Source organism: Rhincodon typus, chromosome 2 (genome assembly GCF_021869965.1).
Source record: "Rhincodon typus isolate 14 chromosome 2, sRhiTyp1.1, whole genome shotgun sequence".
NCBI classification, from domain to species: Eukaryota; Metazoa; Chordata; class Chondrichthyes; order Orectolobiformes; family Rhincodontidae; genus Rhincodon; species Rhincodon typus.
Window position 1 is genome coordinate 58,285,009 of NC_063333.1, and position 21,555 is coordinate 58,306,563.

The window sequence follows — 21,555 nt, forward strand, 5'->3', positions numbered from 1 at the left end:
CATATTTGACTGAGGAGCAAAGTATATCAAGGCAAGGCAATGCAAAGCAGGGATTCTGTGAGCATGGAGTTAGGTTCAGAATGAGTGAGCAATTTGACAGTGAACAAAGAAACCAGAGATGCAGCCTGGTCCAGTCCATGAGCTGCATGATTGTGTGTTCCTGAGTGCACAGTGTCCTTGCTGCAGCGTCACAATGATAGTTACTAAGGCAGCCCAAGGTCCAGCAGTGAAGTGCAGCAGCATCTTATAAATAGATTGGAGATATACCATGAGTGGTATCAGAGACTGGCACAGGATAGACGCCAACATCCATGGACATTTGTTGCACATGACCAGTGTCCATGAGCATGCCCTGAAATGTTGATGCCTGGTGTCCAACATGGAAATAGTTCAGAGCGAATAGCAAGCTGAACTCGCCTGGTACCTGCTGTAATTTCCATGTTAAGATTTATTGACGTCTAGCTTGGGTGACACATTTGGTCAGATGGGAAGGTGAATATTAATGGGATGAGTTGCACTTTTAATAAGTTGTTTAACAAGCAATATCCCCCTCAAATTGTAATTTCCTGCTGTTTAGCAGGAAACTCATCACACCACTTACCAAATGCATAAATGCTCCTGACATTGAGGTGGGCCTCACCAGATTTCTGGTGTGTTCTGCCATCAGTCCCACTATAGCCCAGGCTGTGCAGACCCCTATAAGATTCTGTCCTGCGTGTTTAATGATGATGCCCATATAGAAATTGACATACAGGCATGATGGACTTTTTTGGCATAAAAATCAGCGTCATGAACTGCCTCAGGGTAGCCAGCTCACCAGACAGCCACTTAACAGCCATTGGGCAGTTAATCAGATTAAGCTGGCCTTTTCACCTTCAATGGCAAGGAAGTCTCACTTCTGAGAGTGGTTAACTAACCAGATGGTAGTTCTCTTGTGTCAGCGGTACCATCAGAACTGGAGGCCACTGCTGGAGCTATAAAAGTTCTCAAGGAAGAGGCATTAACAAAGGTAAGCCTGAAGTCAGGCAGGGTCAGACTGCTGAGCCCTGGCTAGGCGGGGTGACGGATATGGGTAGAAAGGATTAAAATTGCCAGAGGACGTGGAATCCCTTGTGGGGCTTCCAGTTGGCGAAGTAGACCCATAATGGAGAATCTTTAGATGACTATTAATTGAGCATTTAAGGAGCTCAGTTGTCCCAGAGGTGAGTGAGCTGCTGGTAAAATTAGTGGCAAGGGTAGGCAGAGGGCATTGTGCCACTCTCGTACAGCCACCCCCATCACCCGCTTGTCAATATTTTATAATAGATAAAGATGTAATTAAACTGAAGCACTTTATTGACGTATTTAAGCAAATAAAATTAACATAAATACCTTTAGATTAGTTAATCATTTTAATAGTTTGAACACTGATTACTGACAGTATTATTAGAGAAATTGTTATAAAAATTTTGACAGGAATGACTTGACATGCTGAAAGAGCCTGGATTAATGTGTGTAACTATAGATATTGATATAACTCATGTCATTTTTATATTGACAAACAGGAGGTGAATGAACGTACTTAGGGCTCCCATTTTGCTACTAAAAATTGCATAAATCAGAAAAAGCCTTCCTTCAGGGAAAGCTAATGTATGTTTTTTTTTCAAAATTGGACACATCAGACTTCCCTTCACAGCTGTCATAAATTTTAGAATGACACAAATGAACAATGTGTAAGCCAAAATATGACCACTAGCAACCTCTTAGCTCTACAGGCATTTTGCCACTGATTAAGATTGCAGTACATCCTTCATAACCCCTGAAAGTAATTGGAAATAGGATATGAGGTTATACAGAATATGAGTTGTTATACAAATTGTACATGACGAGGATGAAAGATTGTACCTGCTGTCCAACAAACAAGTATTCCCTACAGAATGAGCAGCAAATAAAAACAAGGTGTAAATTCCACACACAAAACCAGGTTTTGTAAAATTTAAAATGAAACTTGCAGAATCTAAATTATTGTTATGATTTTTGTTCCTTAATTCATTCAAAGGATACTACTAGCTAACTGCAGCCTATTTATACAGCTGGTAATCGATACCAGCCTGCACTATGTCCAAATCAAGACATGGGGCATAGGTCAGCACAGACATGATAGGCCGAAGGGACTGTTTCTAAACTGTATAACTTTTGAGGTTAGGCCAGAGGGGATGGTGCTGACTTGGAACCATCAAGGGTACCCACCTGAACATCTAGAAACATAGAAACAAAGAAAATAGGTGTCCTTTGAGTCTGTACCACCATTCAATATGATCATGGCTGATCATGCAATCTCAGTATCCCATTCCCGCGCTCTCTCCATACCCTTGATCCTTTTAGCTACAAGGCCACGTCCAGCTCCTTTTTGAATATATCTAATGAACTGGTCCCAACAGCTTTCTGTGGAAGAGAATTCCACAGGTTCACAATTCTGTGAGTGAAGAACTTCTTCCTCATCTCAGTCTTAAATGGCTTACCCCTTATTCATAGACTGTGACCCCTAGTTCTGGACTTACCCAACGTTGGGAACATTCTTCTCACATCTAGCCTGTCTGGTCCATCAGGATTTTATGTTTCTGTGAGTGTCCCTCATCATTCTTCTAAATTCCAGTGAGTATAAGTCTAGTTGATCCAGTCTTTTTTCATATGTCAGTCCTGCCATCCCAGGAATCAGTCTGGTGAACCTTCGCTGGACTCCCTAAATAGTAAGAGTGTCCTTCCTCAGACTAGGAGACCAAAGCTACGCACAATACACAATGTGTGGCCTCACCAAGGTCCTGCATAACTGCAGCAAGGGATCCCTACTCCTATACTCAAATTCTTTCATTATGAAGGTCAGCATGCCATTACCTCGCTGCCTGCTGCATCTGCATGCCAACCTTCAGCGACTGTTCCACCATGACACTCAGATCTCTTCGCATCTCGCCTATCCCTGAACTGCCACCATTCAGATAATAACCTGCCTTCCTGTTTTTGTGCCCAGAGTGGGTAACTTCACATTTATCCATGTTATATTGCATTTGCCAAGCATTTGCCCACTCAGCCAGTCTGTCCAAGTCACCTTGCAGCCTCGTAGCACCTAATAGCCCACAGGCCACTCATGTGGCTGTTGGCTATCAGATGGAGGAATTACCAATCAAACATCATGGCCCAACTGTTGTGATCATTTTAAAAATGGAAAAATAAAACTGAACGAGTCTTCTCCCTCATTGTCTGTCCATTTTTATATTGGTAGCTCCTGCTATCGGGCAGTGGGTCTACCAATTTATCAACCTTAGAGAGCCTTCCACTGGTCCTTTTGCCTCAGAAGCCTACCCAACAATTATAATTGGGTTGGGGCAAGCTCATTCCCTGGCCTTTAATTGGGTATTCTTCCAAAATAGTGGCGGACAAATCTGGAACACACCATGTAGGATCCGACATTGGTCCCTATGCTCACCTCCCATTGTTGTAATGAAAATTCAGCTCACTGAATCATCAAGAGATTTCTGACCACTTTGTACCTGTTTATAAGGAGGATATAGAACAAATCACATTAACTGTTCTAAAGCTTTGAAATATTGATCATTGACATAAAATTATTGTCAAAACCTTTAAATTATAAAGCCAGTGATTGCGATCTTTCAAAGTAAGGTTTGTATTTAATACTGAGAAGACCTTCTGATTTTTACAGGAAGTCTTCAGATTCGGTACAATCTAGGAGGTACAAAGGAACCTTTCAGAATTGACCTAAACCACAGAAATCTGGCTAATGGACAACCACATAGTGTCAACATCAGCAGACATGGGAAGGAACTATATCTCCAGGTAAATATTGTTAATGCGGCAATACGATGCTTTGTCAGGTGAACTTGTGTCTCTACATGGTCGTTCTTTCACCTAAATACAGGGTGAGAGATGATGTTGTCTGGAAAGATCAAGACATTGTTGTGTACAGATCAACCGTATTGTTTTAGTCAGCCGAGGCACTTTTAATGTCAAAGCAAGATATTACAATGAAAATATTAATGGATTTTATTTAACTTTTTCCATGACCAACAATGAATCGCAATAGAAAAAATGCTCTTTTTGTCCACTTCAGAGATAAGTTTTTAATTCACACAAGTGTCTCTCAGAAACCAATTTTGATATGTTTAGTCTTTTCAACTTTCACTTCTAAAATATAACATTAAAGGTTTGAAATATTGTCATGCTAATATTTGGCCAGCCATTCTTCCTTCCCACATAGGAAAAGTATGGGATTCTATTATATTTTTTCCATTTTTTTGTAATGCAAATCATAAAATGTATACACACATTCTTCCATTCATACTTGAATTTCCATACACAGTTATCTAATATTGTGAAAACATTTCTCTTTTGCATGTCTTTTATATTAAACTCTCCCAGTTTTTGTTTTGTCTGGTGGGGTGTATTAATATCAGCACAACAAAGTTTAAAGAATCGTGACTTTATTAGACAGGGACAATTCAATTATTTAGTTCAGTTAGTATTTGAAATAAGTTGAGAATTCATGCTGGCTTCCAAAGCAGGGTCGATTTCACCAGGCTGCAGTCTGTGTGAAAGCTTTTAGTATGTAAATTGTTCTGATTGCTCTGGTGGGGTCCTGCAGAGCCCTAAATCCTTTCACGGCTGCTTCCACCACTCACAAGTCTGATAATTCACTCATCTCCCGAGTGAACCTTCTCTGAAATGCTTCCTTGAGCAAGGAGACTGAAATTACACACAATACTCCAGGAACAGTCTGTCACTATAGTGATAAAAATGGACGACTGATTTCCAAGTTCCATCACCTGATTTTACTATCTGGGACCTTCATGGCCTGTTTTTTTTAAAAGGGGAGAAAAAAAACTGACTTAAAATTACTGCAGCAATCAATTGACCACACCGTTTGGCCAAGCATAGAACACTGTGTGGAAAAAATGAAATTGTCAGAACTGAAATTAACATTTTTATCAAGGTTTGCTGAAAATAGTCCACACAGTTAGGGTTGAAGAGACACTCACATCCTATTTTGATTTAGAAACATAGAAAGATAGAATTTCCACAAACAAACATAGAAGCATAAATGTATGATAAGTTTCAAATACTGGAGATAAAATACACCATCTATAATTATCAAGCTTAGAAACAAGCGCCTATTGAACATAATGAAATATACAGACCAGCTGTATTTCAGGGAGCTTCTTTTGATAGAATAGAGGATTTTAAACTCTGTCCAACAGAATTTGTGACTGAAACAAGCCAGAGAAAGCTGTCGCTGTCAGTCTTTCACAAAGAAAAAGTGTTCAGTGACAAAGCTGAGTGAAAAGAAACATTAGAACACTGAGAATTCAAGGGACAACTAAACGTTATAGCATGGGGGAGGTGCAGTTGAGAACGGTCAAAGTGTACAAGTGAAAGAGTTGTACATTCTGAGCTTCCCTTAGTGGTCTCGAGTTTCAGTAGTGTCATGGCCAATGTAAGCTGATTGTTCTTCTGGAGATAGTCTCTTATAAACTGTAACCCGTCTTTTCCAGACTGGGTGTTATGGTCCATGAAGTTCATTTCATTTTCATATTTCCTATTTCTGAGATGTATTCAACTGGTAACAGAGAGAGGGTCTGAACTTGCAAAGATCTGTTGAGAGAGATAGAGAGACAGCTGTTGTGGCTTTATCCTGTAGGACTTCTTGATGTTACTCCCTTCTTCAAGCAACACAAATTTATTATCGTAGTATTTCACAAGGGAGAGCTTTGGTCATGTGACAGCTAGCTATTGCACACACTGATGACAATCCATATAAACAAAGTGGTTTAAATCTCCCATTGTCAAAGTATCAAGATACCACTGAAACCGATAATCATCAGCACCGTTTTTCATGTAGGGTTTTGATATATTTCCTCTGTGCCTGGGATTTTCTGCAGATAAGGTGGTGGGTCGTTACTGTCCTTACGTTTTTAGGAAGTTGCTAAAAATCATAGTAGATGCATTGGTGGTAATTTTTCAACATTACCTAAATTTGGCAAAGGTCAGGCTGAAAAGTTGCATGTATATCCCTTCTATTAAAAAAGCAGGGAGGGAGAAAGCAGGAAACTTTAGGCCAGTTAGTTTGATGTCTGTCATGGGGAAGGTGCTAGAATTGATAATGAAAGAGATTAAAGATATGCACTTAATAAAACATAAGAAGATCAGAAGTTAGCATGCTTTCAGTCAAAGGGAAATTATATTTATCAAGTTATTGGGAATCTTTGAAGGAGTAGCATGCCCTGTAGATAAAGGGGAGTCCATAGATGTATTATATTCGTTTCCGGAAGGCATTTGATTAGTTACCACGTCAAATGTTGTTGCAGAAAATGAAAAATAGACGTGTAGTGAGTAGCATTTTAGCATGAATAGACAATTGACTGGGTGGCAGAAATCAGAATATGCAATAAGTTAGTCTTCGTCTAATTGGCAGGATGAGATGAATAGGGTCCCACAGAGTTTTGTGCTAGGGCCTCAACTTCTTACAAATTACATCAATGACCGATGACTTAGGTGAGGGGAGCAAAGGCATGGGAGCTATATTTGCAGATGACACCAAAGTATGTACAAAAAATGTTGTGAAGAAGACATAAGGAAGTTAGTGTTAGATACAGACAGATTGAGAGAGTGGGTAAAAATCTGGCAGATGGAGTATAATGTGAGAAAATGTGAAGTGCCATAAATCTAGTCCACAAGATCATTTTCTACACAACCTTTGCCAATTTTATTTATCTATATCTAATCATCTTAATCTAATACATGAAGATTAAAATCTCCGACAATTATTACAGTGCTTTTCTTAAAAGCATATATTATTTTTGATTTTAACCTCTGTCCAACAGTATAACTGCTGTCAAAGGGACCTATAAACCTTTTTCACAAGTGACTTCTTTCCTATCTCTACCCAAACTCATTCTACCTATTGATGCTCTGAAGCAAAGTCATTCCTTACGCTGTACTGATTCCATCTTTTCGGAGCTGCCCACCTCCTTTGCCTTTCTTCCAGTCTTTCTGAAATGTCAAATACCCTTAAATGTTCAGGTTCCGGTTGTGATCACATTTTGCAATCTGTAGTGGCTATTATGTCACACTCATTTAGTTATATTTGCACTTTCAGTTCCAGTTATGAATGTTGCACACATTTGGATAAAGAACTTTCAATTGCTTTTTTTAATCAATTTTCCCTACTCTGACCTTAGTTTCTAGTGCATTGTTCTGCCTGTATACGCTATAACTTCAGATCACACACTGGTTATCATCATCTGCATCATTACCCTCTGCTATTACCTTGTCCCTTATCTTTAGTTTTTCAAATCTCTCCTCAATTGAACACACACCCCGTCCCCAGCTATTAAATTTAAAACCTCCTCTCTCATGCGCTACTGCCCACAATTCATCAGTAGACTGGTCCCATTTAGGTGAACTCCTCATCCTCCCTGCTGTTCCTGTACGCCACAGAAGTTGCTACAGCCTTGAACCAGTTTGATAATTGCAAAAGCTGATGTTCCTCCATTGTTACCTTTTGGATCCACATACCTGTCTCTCTTACTGTCAGACCAAGTTTAAATTGTGTGACTGTCTCCTTGAATATGTTCAAATGTTTTTCTTCATCCTGATGCATCGCAATGTCCTCATCTCAGACTCCAGTTCATCAAGTCAGAACTGAAAATTGTCAATCTGCAGACAATTACTCCAGATGTATTCATTGTGTCACACAGGTACCAAATAGTTTCAATAAGTAACCCATCCTTGCATCTTTATTTTGTTCATATAAACTAATTAGGTTTCAAGTTTAGAATATCACTCAATGGCTATCCATAATTATATTATTGAATATAACCAGTAGAGATAGTGCTGTAGTGATAAGGTCATTAAACTGATAATCCAGAGGCCCAGGCTAATACAATAACTACAGGGATTCAAATTCCACCATGGCAGTTGGAATTACAAATTAATCTCAGTGATGGTGACAACAAAATTATCTTTGATTGTTGTTAAAACTCTCTGAAATCTGAAATGGTCTGAGAACCATTCCATTCAAGGAGAATTGGGGATACGCAACAAATGCTAAACCTAACCCTGCATTCCATGAGAAAATAAAATATGAGTTAAGGGAAATTGAATAAATAGATCCAACATCCAAAATACAGTACTCTTGTGACCATGACCATATCAGATTTTCCCAGATTTTAGACACAGGACCTGTAATCAACTCAACAAGAAACCAGTAAACTGCACTTGCTTGCTTGGTATCACCAGGTAACACAGCAAAGACTATAATAATTTCAGGTCACTATGTTTCTTGTTGTATGTATTGGAAGAGGGGATGACCTGGAAATGGGAGCCAGTAACCAAGAAGGAGGAGAAGGTAGCAATGAGAAATGGGAGTTACCAGAGGCTAACAGCAGCTCATGGCTTTAATGCACTCCTTCATCTTTCTGGCTTTGAAATTAAGAAAGTAATTTTATCCTTTTCCGGCAGAAAATATGCATTAAACCTCTAATTAGTAAATGCAAAGACTGCAATGCCTGTTTGTGCCACAGGCCTTGGGAGTCTCTTTTGAAGCCTGTGCTAATATCACAAACAGACTTCTGCCTTAGAATGTGTGCACTATCCACCAAATTGCAATTTGCCCAAAATTGATTAAACTGAATATCAGAAATGTTCAATTTTCAGACCATTCTGGTTTCAGATTATATTAGTGCTTAAGTTTAGATGAGAATTGAACTTAAAATTTACCAATTACCTGACTGCACAGATACCTTATGCCTCCAGGTTTCAGCACGCAGATTTCCCTATCTCCATCTCCCTTTCTTGGACCACCTTTCCCTAAAAGGCCAGAAAAGCATCTTCTCCCTCAAAGCACCAAATTCCATCACTTACCAAATTCCTAGATTTAAACATTTAGCATCCAACAGCACTTTGAAGTGACTTAAGCATTTTTAAGTGTTTTACTAGAATAAACAAATTGAAGTCAATATCAACTGTACATTACTTAAAAGGCAACTAGTATACTAAACTACAGAAAAGATATTTTTCCCATTAGCTAAGCCAAAAACCCAATTCCATGACTACATGTTACACCCTGCATTCAGCAAATATACAGCATGGTACATAATGCTTCTAACTTTTTTTTGGCTATTCAATAGGCCTTCCTTTTATTGGCATGCCAGGTCATGTACTCCAGTATCCTTTAAAAATCTCTTTTTTCAACCATCTCGGTATCACAAAACAGACTTCTGGCATTGAGGACCCCTTGGAATCTGTTTGTTCTTAAATACCACAAGGCCAATCTCATCAAACAGGAAATGCATTCTTCCTGGCATTCTGCTTTCTGGTTAGCACAAAACAGTGTTGCCCTCTGCTCAGCACAACTGCTGCTTTTTCTCTTCCTTTCCATGTCTCTCTGAGTCTATGTGTCTGTGTCCAGCAAGACCAGCTGCTTGTCTTTTGTATTAACATGTGAAAACTGGCAGTTGCATTTCTATGGGTTTCAGTCGAGATCACTGCCCCCATCATAGACAAATCACATGGGCCTGTTTCTGGGTAGAGTGCGATAAGATTGTGCCATTTCTCACACCAGAACATTCTACCCCAATTTAACAGTTCAGAATTTGTAAAATTTTGCCTTCATAACTGACTTAAGCAGTGGCCAGAATGCAAATTCAAATCAGATGTGGTTTGTCACTATTACATTCATCATTGTTGCACTCTTTTATACGTGCAATATTGAATTGTTGCCTCTTTCTCAATTTTAAATTTGTGTTTCTCAGTAATTTAAAACTCCAAAAAGCTACCACCCATGTTTCCCCCTTTTCACTCTCGCACTTTTGGAATAGAGTTTCTGACAAAACCGCTCACTTTCCTCATTTTTATGTCTGAAATCCTGCTTTCAGCTGCAGGGTCAAAACAGCGAGAAATAGTCCTGTCCCCACACACTTTCATTGTCACACCTTTTTTTTTATACGTTGTACCTCTGACATCAAACTTACCATGCAAGACAAAGCCTAATTGTAAATATCCATAAATATTTGTCAGCATCTGAGGAGATGGAAATGGTGTGGAACGTGGTGCAATCATTGTCAAATAGCCCCACTGCTGACCTTCTGCTGAAGGATACATCATGATGAAGCGGCTGATGATGTTTGGGGCATGGACACTTCTAAGCTGAAGAAAGACAAATATTTATGAGCATGCAAACATATGATGAATTAAGAGCAAAAGGAGACCATTCAGTAGCTCAAGTCTATTATACCATTCAATATTATCATGGCTGATCTGCTTGCGTTTTGAATTCCCATCTCACCCTGATAACTTTTGATTCCCCTGCCTAACAAGAAACTGTCTATGTTTGCCTTAACAATATTCAAAAATCTCACCTCCACTGACTGCTAAGGCAGAGAGCTTCAATGTCTCAAAACCCAAAAGAAATTTTATTCATCACTGTCCTAAAAGAATGACCCCTAATTTTAAAAGTGTCCCTTGGTTCTGGACTCACCCAGATGAAGAAACATTCTTTCATGCCCACCTGTTAAGAACATTCAGGATCTTATACCTTTCAATGAAGTAACCTTTACTCTTCTGAACTCCAGTGGAAATTAGTGTCAGTTTGCCCAAGCAGGGTCTTTTGCCTAATGTAGCAATGTTTATGTTATCTCCTGTAACATAAGAAATCAAAAATGAATATTGTGGTACTGAAGAATCTAACCGATATTTGTTATAACTAGCTATCAAGATTATCAGAAATAGTTATAAACGTACCCTATTTGGCCCCTCTAGCCTGCTTCACTGTTCAATATGATCATGCCTGATCCGATACTCCTTATGCCCATTTTCCTGCCCTTTTCTCCATAACCCTTGATCCCATCAAGAATCTATCTATCTCAACCTTAAATATACACAAGAACTCTGCTTCAAGTAGCTCTCTGTGGCAAGATGTTCCAAAGGCTCACAACCCTTAGAGAAAGAATTACTCCTCATCTCATACCTAAATTGACACCCTTTTAATCTGAGACTATGCCCTCTAGTCTTAGAGTCTTCCATGAGGGGAAACATCCTCTCAGTATTGAAGTCCCGCCTTCACATTGAGAATAGCCTCCATCGTGTTACATGATATTATCACTGTACTAAGTGGGACAGACTTTGAACAGATCGAGCAACTCAAAACTGGGCATCCATGGGACGCTGTGGTCTGTAATAGCAGCAGAATTGTACTCCAGCAAAATCTGCAACCAGGTGGTCAGGCACACCATCAAGCCAAAGGATCAACACTGGTTTAATGGAGAATGCAGGAGGGCCTGCCAAGACCAGCATCTGAAAATTAAGTATCAACCTGGAGAAGTGACCAAACAGGACTACTCGCATAACAAACATCATAAGCAGAAAGTGATAGACAGAACTAAGAAAACCCGCAACCAACAGATCAGATCTAAGCTCTGCAGTTCTGCCACATCCATTTGTGAATGGTGATGGACAATTAAACAACTCACTGGAGGAGAAGAATCTACAAATACCCCATCCTCAATAATGGAAGAGCCCAACACATCAAAAGATAAGGCTAAAGCATTTGCAGCAATCTTCAGCCAGTTATGCCAAATGGATGATCCATCATGGCCTCCTCCAGTGGTCCCCAGCATTACAGATACCAGTCTTTAGCCAATTCAATTCACTACTCATGATATTAAGAAACAGTTGGAAACACTGGATACTGCAAAGGCTACGGGCCCTGACAACATTCCAGCAATATACAGAAGAATTGAGCTCCAGAATTTGCCGCTCACCTAACCAAGCTCTTCCAGTCCACTTACAACATAGGTATTTACCCGATAATGTAGAAAATTGTCCAGGTATGTCCTGTACATAAAAAGCAGGACAAATCCAATTGACCCAATTGCTGCCCCATCAGTCGGTCAACACAATGGCTCAGTGCTTAGCACTTCTGCCTCACAGCACCAGGGATGCAGGTTCAGTTCCACACTCAGGTGACTGTCTGTACAGAGTTGTCCCTATGTCTGCATGGGTTTCATGCGGGTGCTCCGGTTTCCTCCCACACTCCATTGGTGTGCAGGTTTGGTGGATTGGCCATGCTAAATTGTCCATAGTGTCCAGAAATGTGCAGACTGGGTGGATTAGATATGGAAAATGCAGGGTTACAGGGATAGGGTAGGAAGGTGGGTCTAGGTGGGATGGTGTTTTGAAGGTCAGTGTGGACTCAATGGGCCAAATAGCTTGCTTCCACATTGTAGGGATTCAATGATTCTGTGATCAGTCTGCTCTTAATCATCACTAGGGTGATGGAAGGTTTTCTCAAACAATACCATTAAGCAGCACCTGCTCAACAATAACCTGCTCAGTGACACCCAGTTTGGTTTCCACCAGGGCCACTCAGTTCCTTGCCTCTTGTCAACATGGATCAAACATGGTCAAAGAGCTGAATTCCAGAGGTGAGAGAGACAGCCCTTGACATCAAGGCTGCAGCAAAAATTGGAATCAATGGATATTGACAGCAAATTCTCCACCTCTGGAGTCATTCCTGGCACATATGAAGATGGTTGTGGTTGTGGAGGTTAGTCATCTCAGCTCCAGGACACCTCTGCAAGAGTTCCCAAGGGTAGTGTCCTTGGCCCAGTCAAGTTCAGCTGCTTCATCAATGACCTTCCCCCATTATACGGTCAGAAGTGAGGATGTTTGTTGATGATTGCACAATGTTCAGCACCATTTGTGACTTCTCAAATACTGAAACAGTCCATGTTCAAATGCAACAAGATCTGGACAATATTCGTGCTTGGGTTGACAGGGGCAAGTAACATTTGCGCCTCACAAATGCCAAATATTAGACAATTTAAGCACTTCCCCTTGACATTCAATGGTGTTACCATCACTGCAACCCCACTGTCAACGTCCTGGCAATTATCATTGACTAGAACCTCAACTGTCATAGTGGCTACAAGAGCAGGTCAGAGGCTAGGAATATTTCAGCAAATAACTCATCTCTTGATTTCCCCAAAGTCTGCCCATCATCTTCATGATACAAATCAGGCAAGTGATGGAATAGTCCACACTTGCCTGGTTGATTGCAGCTCCAATTACACTCAAGAAGCTTAACACCATCCAGAACAAAGCAGCCTGCTTGATTGGCACCACATCCACAAACACCCAGAAACATCCACCACTGATTCTCAGGAGTAGCAGTGTGTACTATCTACAAAATGCACAAACCCACAACCATTTATATCTAGAAAGTCAAAGGCAGCAGATATATGGGAACACCACAACCTGCAAGTTCCCCATCAAGTCACTCACCACCCTGACTTTGAAATATAACGCTGTTCCTTCACTGTCGCTGGGTTAAAATTCTGGAATTCCCTCTTTAATGGCATAGTGGGTTTACCCACAGCAGGTGGACTGCAGTGACTCAAGAAAGCAGCTCACAACCACCTCCTCAAGGGCAACTAGGGGCAGGCAATAAATGTCGGCCAGCCACCAATGCCCACATCCCACAAATGAATGAAGCAAATTATACTTTTAAGGATCAAGTAACATTTTGTGATATTTTCCTGTTTTATTTTGCAATAGTGGAATTTCAACTACATTCTATAAATTTGAGATTTAATTTCTAAAAAAATGACTCAAAACAGAATAATCAGAAATTCCACAAGAACCAGTCTAATAGATGAAGTGATATTTACTACAAAGTGAGAAATAAATAAAATATTTATCTCACAATCATTGATGCCATTCTTCTCATGATTAACATTGTTTTCAGCAATTAAAAATGTTTAATAAATGTTGACAATTCTATTTCATACTATGAAGACACTGGCTCTGAGCCTGATCAGTTTTGAAGTCTACATGAAAAAGAATATTCCATTCATCTCATGGGTTAGCTCTTCTTACAGTACAATTCCGGCTTAACACCAGGAAATTGGCAGTTACATAAGTGTTACTTGACGTTCCCAAAGCTTTGCTGTGAGATTTATTGCCTTCAAGGCATAATGGGAGTCATTTTTCATTGTGCCGCCTGTGCAGTGACCTGCAGGATCAAGACACCCATCAGTTGTCAAACTCTCCCAAGTTTTATCCCAGGCTGCTGCCCAAGTAGTGAAGTTGAAAATTATCTCCCTCTCCAGATTCAAAATATTGGAGCAGCATTGAACAAATCTGTCTTCACACAGCTACACATTACTAATACACAATCAGCATACACAAAATATTATGGAAAAATGTATGTCATGTCATGCAATATTAACTGTGTAGTCTGGTGTACGTTTTGAAGAAGTATCAACTGAACGCAGGTATCCATACACAGCTAAAAATATATATATTTGATATCATTGTAATAAAAATGCAGTTACATTTTGTGCTGTTTTCCTGTTTAAAGTAGCATTCTAGTGACCTTGTATTCATAAAAAAATTTGAAAACATTCATGTTATTTTATATGGGGACTAGTTTTATTTGCAAAGCTTTTCAAACGCGTACTACTGTGGAGTCAGTGGAGGCTATTTGCTCTATCCGGTGGTTGAAATGTGTGTGCTTTCTAAATTCAGAATTAATTGCAGCATACCAGCTTACAAATTGGCACTAAAAGCAACCTAGCTCATATAGTCAAAAACACCTGCAAATTTAAAGCAGGGACTGATGTCTTCCAGCGGGTGTATTGCAATTCTACTGAATAGAGCTAGATAACAGTGGAACATGTGAAAAATGTAATAGGATCAGAAGGTTTTTACATGAGAAAATGTAACTGGTGAGTGACTTTTATGATTGCTCCAAATAGCTTTGTTGTATTTTGATGCAAGTCATCCTGAGACATAACAAGCTTAACTTGTCAAAAGATTTAGAATTAGCTATTTAAATATTTAAATTGTGCTTATTTTGCCTCTGGGAGAAAAGTTACTTTTTGGCTTAGAAAATAAAACAGATAATGACGACTAAAGTATTAGTCCAAATCTGAAGACACAATATGATGCTACCTATTTCTACAGGATACATTTTGGACTGACTATAAATGGTTTTTGTGAAATGCAGTCGTCAGTTTACAGCTTGCTTAGACCCACATATGTGCATTACTTGGCCATAACCACAATTAAAAGCAGAAAACATTTACACTGGAAGAACCTGATTTTTTGTATCTTTACCTATAGAAAGCACAAACAACAAAGAAGTAGGAGCTTTATTTCAATGTAATAATTGGCTAAATGAGATTTTTTTAACATTTTCTTGATTTCCTGTTGGAAACAAAAAAGTACATTCCTCAATATATTGGTACAATTTAAACATTCAAACCTGAATGGAAAGAAAATTAAAGAAACTTGTGAATTGTTATTTCCAATTGCTTTATTCGCTTTTTTTTCCATTTTTCAGCAGCTGAAAATATGTTTGCATCATATGCTTTCTTCTTTCCACTCTGCCATCTATAAATTGGGAAAAGTGATTAAGAATTCCTTGTACTGTTGGTTTCACTTACTGTCACCTCTATACAATGTGTTGAAATTTAAGCCCTATAAAAGGTCCTTGCAGGCATAATCTCGGCTGACACTTCAGTGCAATTAAAGAATCACTTTCATTTCAAACATAGAAGGAGCCATTTCCCTGTTAAGGAGTACTTCAAGAATTTTTAGATGAACAAGGGAATTCCCCTCAACAGAAATTACCCTTTAACCAACCTGCAAAAATAGAAGAGTTGGACATGAATCCATTGCTACCTGTGGAACCTTGCTGAGTACAAATTGGCCATTGAGTTTATCTACATGATAAGCGATGATAACAATTGAAAAGTAACCCATTAGCTCTGAAGCATAGTGATGTCCTGAGGATGTGAGCTAATGTTATAAATAGAGCAGTGTCACTTGCTGAATTGCAGAACCAGCTGTGAACTTACTAGGTTTATTTGGGCCTTAATGTGATGAAGGTACAGATGGTAAAGTGTAAATTTTAACCCTGGCATGCTCTTGCCCTGGGAAATATTGAACTGCTTTTCTCAAATGCACTACAGGACTGATTTGTATTTTTAGATGGTGCTAAATGCTGCATTTAATTAACAAGCATTGTGGAGTTTTTCACTGGTATCTTCCTGACTACATTAATGTATTGAAGGAGCACTCAACCTGATGAATACTCATACAGAAGCATGAAAAAAATACTTTATGAATACTTGTAATGAATCTCTCAGTCAAATATTGAGTCAGTAATGTCTATTGTCCTGTTTACAAAATGCTCTGGCTGTCGAAACAAAAAATGCCTCTAAGACATGAAAAATTGATGTAAAATTGCAGATAGTATTTATTTCTAATTGCAATAATAATGGCCTAATTTAATTTACATATTTTGGAAAAAAAACTAAGCACTCCATCTTCCTTGATTGCGCAGTTGAATTAGTTGACCTTCGGGCCACAATCACACTGCAACACCTAAATTAAACCATATTATTGCTGCACTAACAATTGTTTTCTTTTCCATTTCTCGATATATCTGACATATTGCACAATGAAACAATTTCCAGTGCTCCTAAGCTATATTAACCTGGATGATAGCATCACCCTCACTCAATGTTAGCACATCAGGTCCAGTATATTTCTTACCATCTACCTCTATATTGTAATAACAAATAATTACTGTGCAGCAACTTAGCAACAAGGATTCTTTGAGTGTTTCATTCATGTGACTTTAATCTGTGAATGGACCAATTACTCAGAATTAGGTAACTCAGGATGCAAAGGCTGGGATGCAAATCTGGCAGCATCTGTGGAGAGAAAGCAGACCTTTTCTGATTGGCAGGATATGACAAATGGAACCTCACAGGGGTCTGTGTCTGCACCACTTACAATTCATATCAATGATTTAGATGAGGGGAACGAAAGCATGGTACCTAAATTTACAGATGACACTTAGATGGTTATGAAATTAGGTTATGAAAAGGGAATAATGAGGACGAAGACTGTTATCAGTAGGTTTGGTGAATCGGCAAAAATCTAGTAGATGCAGTGTATAATGTGGAAAAATGTGAAGTTGTTCATTTTGCCTGGAAGAGTAAAAAAAGAAGAGTATTACTTTAATGCAGAATGGCTACAGAATCCCAAGATGTAGAGGAATCAAGATGTTCTCAGGCATAAGTCAGAAAAAAGTTGGTATGTTATTACAACAAGTAATTCAGAGGGCTAGTGGAATGCTATGTGTTATTGTGAGTGGAATTGAACACATATGGGGCATAGATGAGATCACATCTTGAATACTGTGTCCAGTTTTAGACTCTTTAATCAAGGAAGAATGTAAAAGTATTAGAGGCGGTTCAGAGGAGGTTTATGGGATTGATTTCTGGAAAGAAAGGATGATTTATGAAGAAAGACTGGACAGACTGGGCTTGTTTCCATTGGAGTTTAGAAGAGTAGGAGATGATTAGTTTGAAGTGTATAAAATCCTGAACAATTTTCACAAAGTGAGGAAAGAATGTTTCTTTCTTTGGATGAGTCCAGAACTATGGGACACTTTTAGGACAGGGGATGAGGATTTTTTTTCGCTCTCTCCATGGGCTGTTTGGTTTTGGAACTCTTTGCCTCAGAAGGTAGTGGAGGCAGGATAATAGAACTTTTTTAAGACGGAGGTGAGAGATTCTAGTTACACAAGGGTTCTTGGGGGTAAATAATAATATGTAATTCAAAAGACAAACAGATCAGCTATGATCTTATTGAACTGTGGAGCAGGCCTGAGAGGCTGAATGGCTCTTAATCCAAATGGTCACATATGAAAAAGACCCACAATTCAGAACCTACATAGGTAACAATGAAAATTTGAAGTATGAAATGGTAACCTCAGAAAACATTCAAAATTTATTTCAATTTGCTCCATCAATGAAAGAATTAAATATGAGATTGTACCAATTATTGTTGTGGCATGCAGCCTCTTTTCAGTACTGGGCATGTAATTTAGTAACATTTGCAAAATAGGATGCACTTAATCGCTATGCAAATATCATGGTTAGTTATTGGTATATCTCAGATCAGTTTTGGCTTTCCTCCTTCAATTAAGTTACTTATCTGAGAGTATTCTAATATGAACAGGATTATACTGATTTGTAATGGGGTATGAAGTTGAAAAAATATATTTAGTTCTGTGGGGGTCGATTGGTTGGACAGTTGGTATGCAATGTAGAATGTGTGTCAACAGCGGGAGCTCAATTCCCACACCAGCTGGGGCTAGCATGAAGGGCTCTCCTGCTCAGTCTCTCCCATCGCCTGAGGCATAGTGACCGTCAGGTTAAACCACCACCAGCTGTCACTCTCGAATGAGAGAGCAGCTCTATGGTCCGCTGAGACTGTGACAACTTTACCTCCAGTCCCTTGCAAGACCATCAACAGCAAGCCTCTGCCTCTGGCCCCAAGCAATCACCTCCAGCCGAAATGGTGTCCCAATCTTGAAGGTCCTGCTTAAACATACTTCACCAGGTCATCTTTGCCCAGCCCCATCTATTTTTTTCCCATCTTGTGCTTTCCATTCAGCTGCCTCTCTGATGCAGAGTACAGCCAGCATGTGAAATATGTATCCTGCCAATCTAAGTCATTTCTCTGTCACAATGTCCTGTAGGCACCTATGACTAGTTAGTCCTCTGTAGCATTTCCTCATTAGTGAGGTTGTCTCTCCAAGAGATGCCCAAGATCTTTCATAGCAATGCTGGTGGAAGTTGTCCAATTTATGAGACACCTTTGCTGTTCTATTCCATGACTCACTGGCTTAGACTGCACTAATGAAAAGCATTTAGAGAATATTGACAGATGAAAAAAAAAATGAAGTTAGGGAGAACACATTCAGGAGATGTTCAATCACCTAGCTCCAACTCCATGTTCAAATTTGATATCCAGACCACATCTCAGCTGTTGAATGTCAACATGGGAAAAATTGTCAGATCAGAAAGTCAAAAGAGATATCATGAACCTGAAGAACAACAAGGTACCTGGGATTGGTAAGATACATGAAGTGCTGTTGAAACATGGTAAGAATGACAACTTAAAGGAGCTCACAGAGCTGTTCAACACATCTACACTGAGGAGGAAGTCCCAGATAGCTGGAGATGAGCAGTAATCATCAAAAGAATGGAACTTTAATCACTCCAACAACCTGAGGGTGTCACTCCTTGACAATGTCTTCAACACAGCACTGCTCAACAAATTGAAGGTAGAATTGGAAAATTTTCTTAGCGATAAATGGACAGGTTTCTAGGGTGGCAAATCATGCTGTGAGCAGATTTTTATGCTAAGGAACACCATGGAAGAGAGCTTAGAGTGTCAGAGGCACTTGTTAGCAACAGCATTGATTTCAAAAAGGCTTTTGATAGCATCAAACGGCAGTCCCTCTGCTAATCACCAGACAGTACAGCATTCTTGACAACTTCAAAGCCATATACGGCAGCTCCAGCTGTCTTTCCAACACCAACAATGGTACCACAGACTAGATTAAGATAATCACAGGAGTACTGCAAGGCTGCATACTGTCCCCATTCCTCTTCGTCGTGGCAGTTGAACTAAAATGGAGGAAAGGCAAAGATAAGAGTAGATTAAAATAAATGCACCTTTAGGATGAAGATCAGAAAAATAAATAGACAGAAAGCAGCAGATATATGTCCCCTCACAAAACGTTCGATCATTGTTCTTTAGAAAGAACTTGAAGATAAGAGTCCCATTACATTTGAAAACCAGAGCACTTCTTATTTTCATCAGGTCTGAATTTGAAAAGAAGAGAATATCAACAGTTCATAAAAGGAAGCAAATTCTAACAGAACCACAGACATTGGTAGTCTAAATTATCCAGTTCAGAGAGAAGCAGGTCAAAACAAGATGTTATCTGATCCAATACTGAATGAAACATTTATGAGTGCTATAGAAGGAAAATCCAAGCTGGTATCTGCACATGCTCAGTTCAATCTGGATGTCTGGATTTATTATCACTGATACCTTGCTGTTCGAAGGGTATGCTTTGTTAGTCTTCATGGATATAGCTGACGCAGAATTGGTGAATTGATTTGAATTTAACTTTTTGCATATTATTCTCATAAAAAAAAGTCATTGAAAATGTTTAGTCTTCTCAAATAAGGTATAACTAAGATATTAATAGTTTACTGTATCAAATTTTCTATGAACAACCTTTCTGGGCCCTGAGAGATTAGTTTTATCAATGCAGGTTGTCATACCCTCCTTTTCATGATAAAATTGCATGATTTTAACAAAAAAATTTGAAAGGTTCATTTATGATATTTGAGCTTCTACCTTAATCATTTATATTTGATTCAAACTTTATTTTGTTTTCTGCAAAATGATTTATCAAAATCCATTACCTTAACCTATTGTTTTGCTTATCATGAGAAGTCTTCAAGCTGATGGGTTGGATGACCAGTGTGAATGGTTTCGCTCTTACTGGATGCCACATATCCCTTTAGTTGGTGTCAGATTGAAAACCAGTGTGAAACAGGGAAGATCTGTATTGGAGAACATGTTAAGTAGTCCCTTGATCACTGACCAGAAAATTGAATCCACTTTGTTCAAAAGCCTCAGGGTTGCTTGTCACTCAAACCTATCTGCCTTGGATAGTTTCCTGAAGGCTTCTGCCTTGTATTTCCTCCCATGAACTGGTTGCTTGGTCATGAACTTTGAGGAACTCCAGGTAGAGGACAGACCTTTGATGCCCAAACTACATAAACAGTGTGGTTGCAGGGCTCAGGTCTCTGGAAGTAACTTCCTGAAAGGGTAGAAGAGACTGAAACCCTCATCACATTTTTAAGAAAAACTCATTTATTCTTTTGAAGTATTATGACCTCCATGGCTATGGATCGAGGACTGGAAACTATGATTTGGCTCTGACCTCACTTGTTGTACTAGATGTTGCTGAAAGAATGAGCAGGTTATGGCAAGACTTGGTCAACAGTGTATCTGGGACCTTACTGGATGGCTGGGCCAGCCATCTATCTCCTTTACCAATAAGATTTAATAATTTAGAAAGAAATGAGAATAAAGGAGAAGGAAGGTGAATTTGAGTCAGCTCAGAAATATAGATTTGGAATTAAAGCTTAGTTGAAGAGAGAAAAAAGAGAAAGGAACCTTGAGAGAAATACGTCGAATATTTAAATTTACATATGAATTAGGAGCAGAAGTAGGTCATTCTGCCCCTCATGTCAGCCCTGACATCTAAAAAGTGTAATGGCTGATCTGGTTACTCCACATTCCCACCTGCCTCCCATAACCTTTCACCACTTTACTTATTAAGAATCTATCCAGTGCTGCCTTAAAAATATTCAAAGTCTCTGCTTCCACTACTTTTTGAGGAAAGGAGTTCCAAAGACCAGTGGTAGTCTGTGAGAAAACATTCTCCTCATCTATTTCTTAAACGGGTAACCACTTATTTTTAAACACTGGTTCCTAGTTCAAGATTCTCCCACAGGAGGAAACATTGTCTCCACATCCACCTTGTCAAGAGGCCTCAGGATTCATTTGTTTCAAAAACAAAGTTGCTGGAAAAGCTCAGCAGGTCTGGCAGCATCT

General features: G+C 39.2%; 1 protein-coding gene across 1 annotated transcript in view; it reads left to right on the plus strand.

The window, feature by feature from the left end:
• The window catches only part of LOC109913433 (contactin-associated protein-like 2), a 1,704,267-nt gene that overhangs the window by 1,582,547 nt on the left and 100,165 nt on the right, over positions 1–21,555 (plus strand). The window contains exon 20 of the mRNA XM_048610560.1: positions 3,698–3,831. Within this exon, the coding sequence (XP_048466517.1) occupies positions 3,698–3,831 (134 nt within the window). The remainder of the gene's footprint in view (positions 1–3,697; positions 3,832–21,555) is intronic.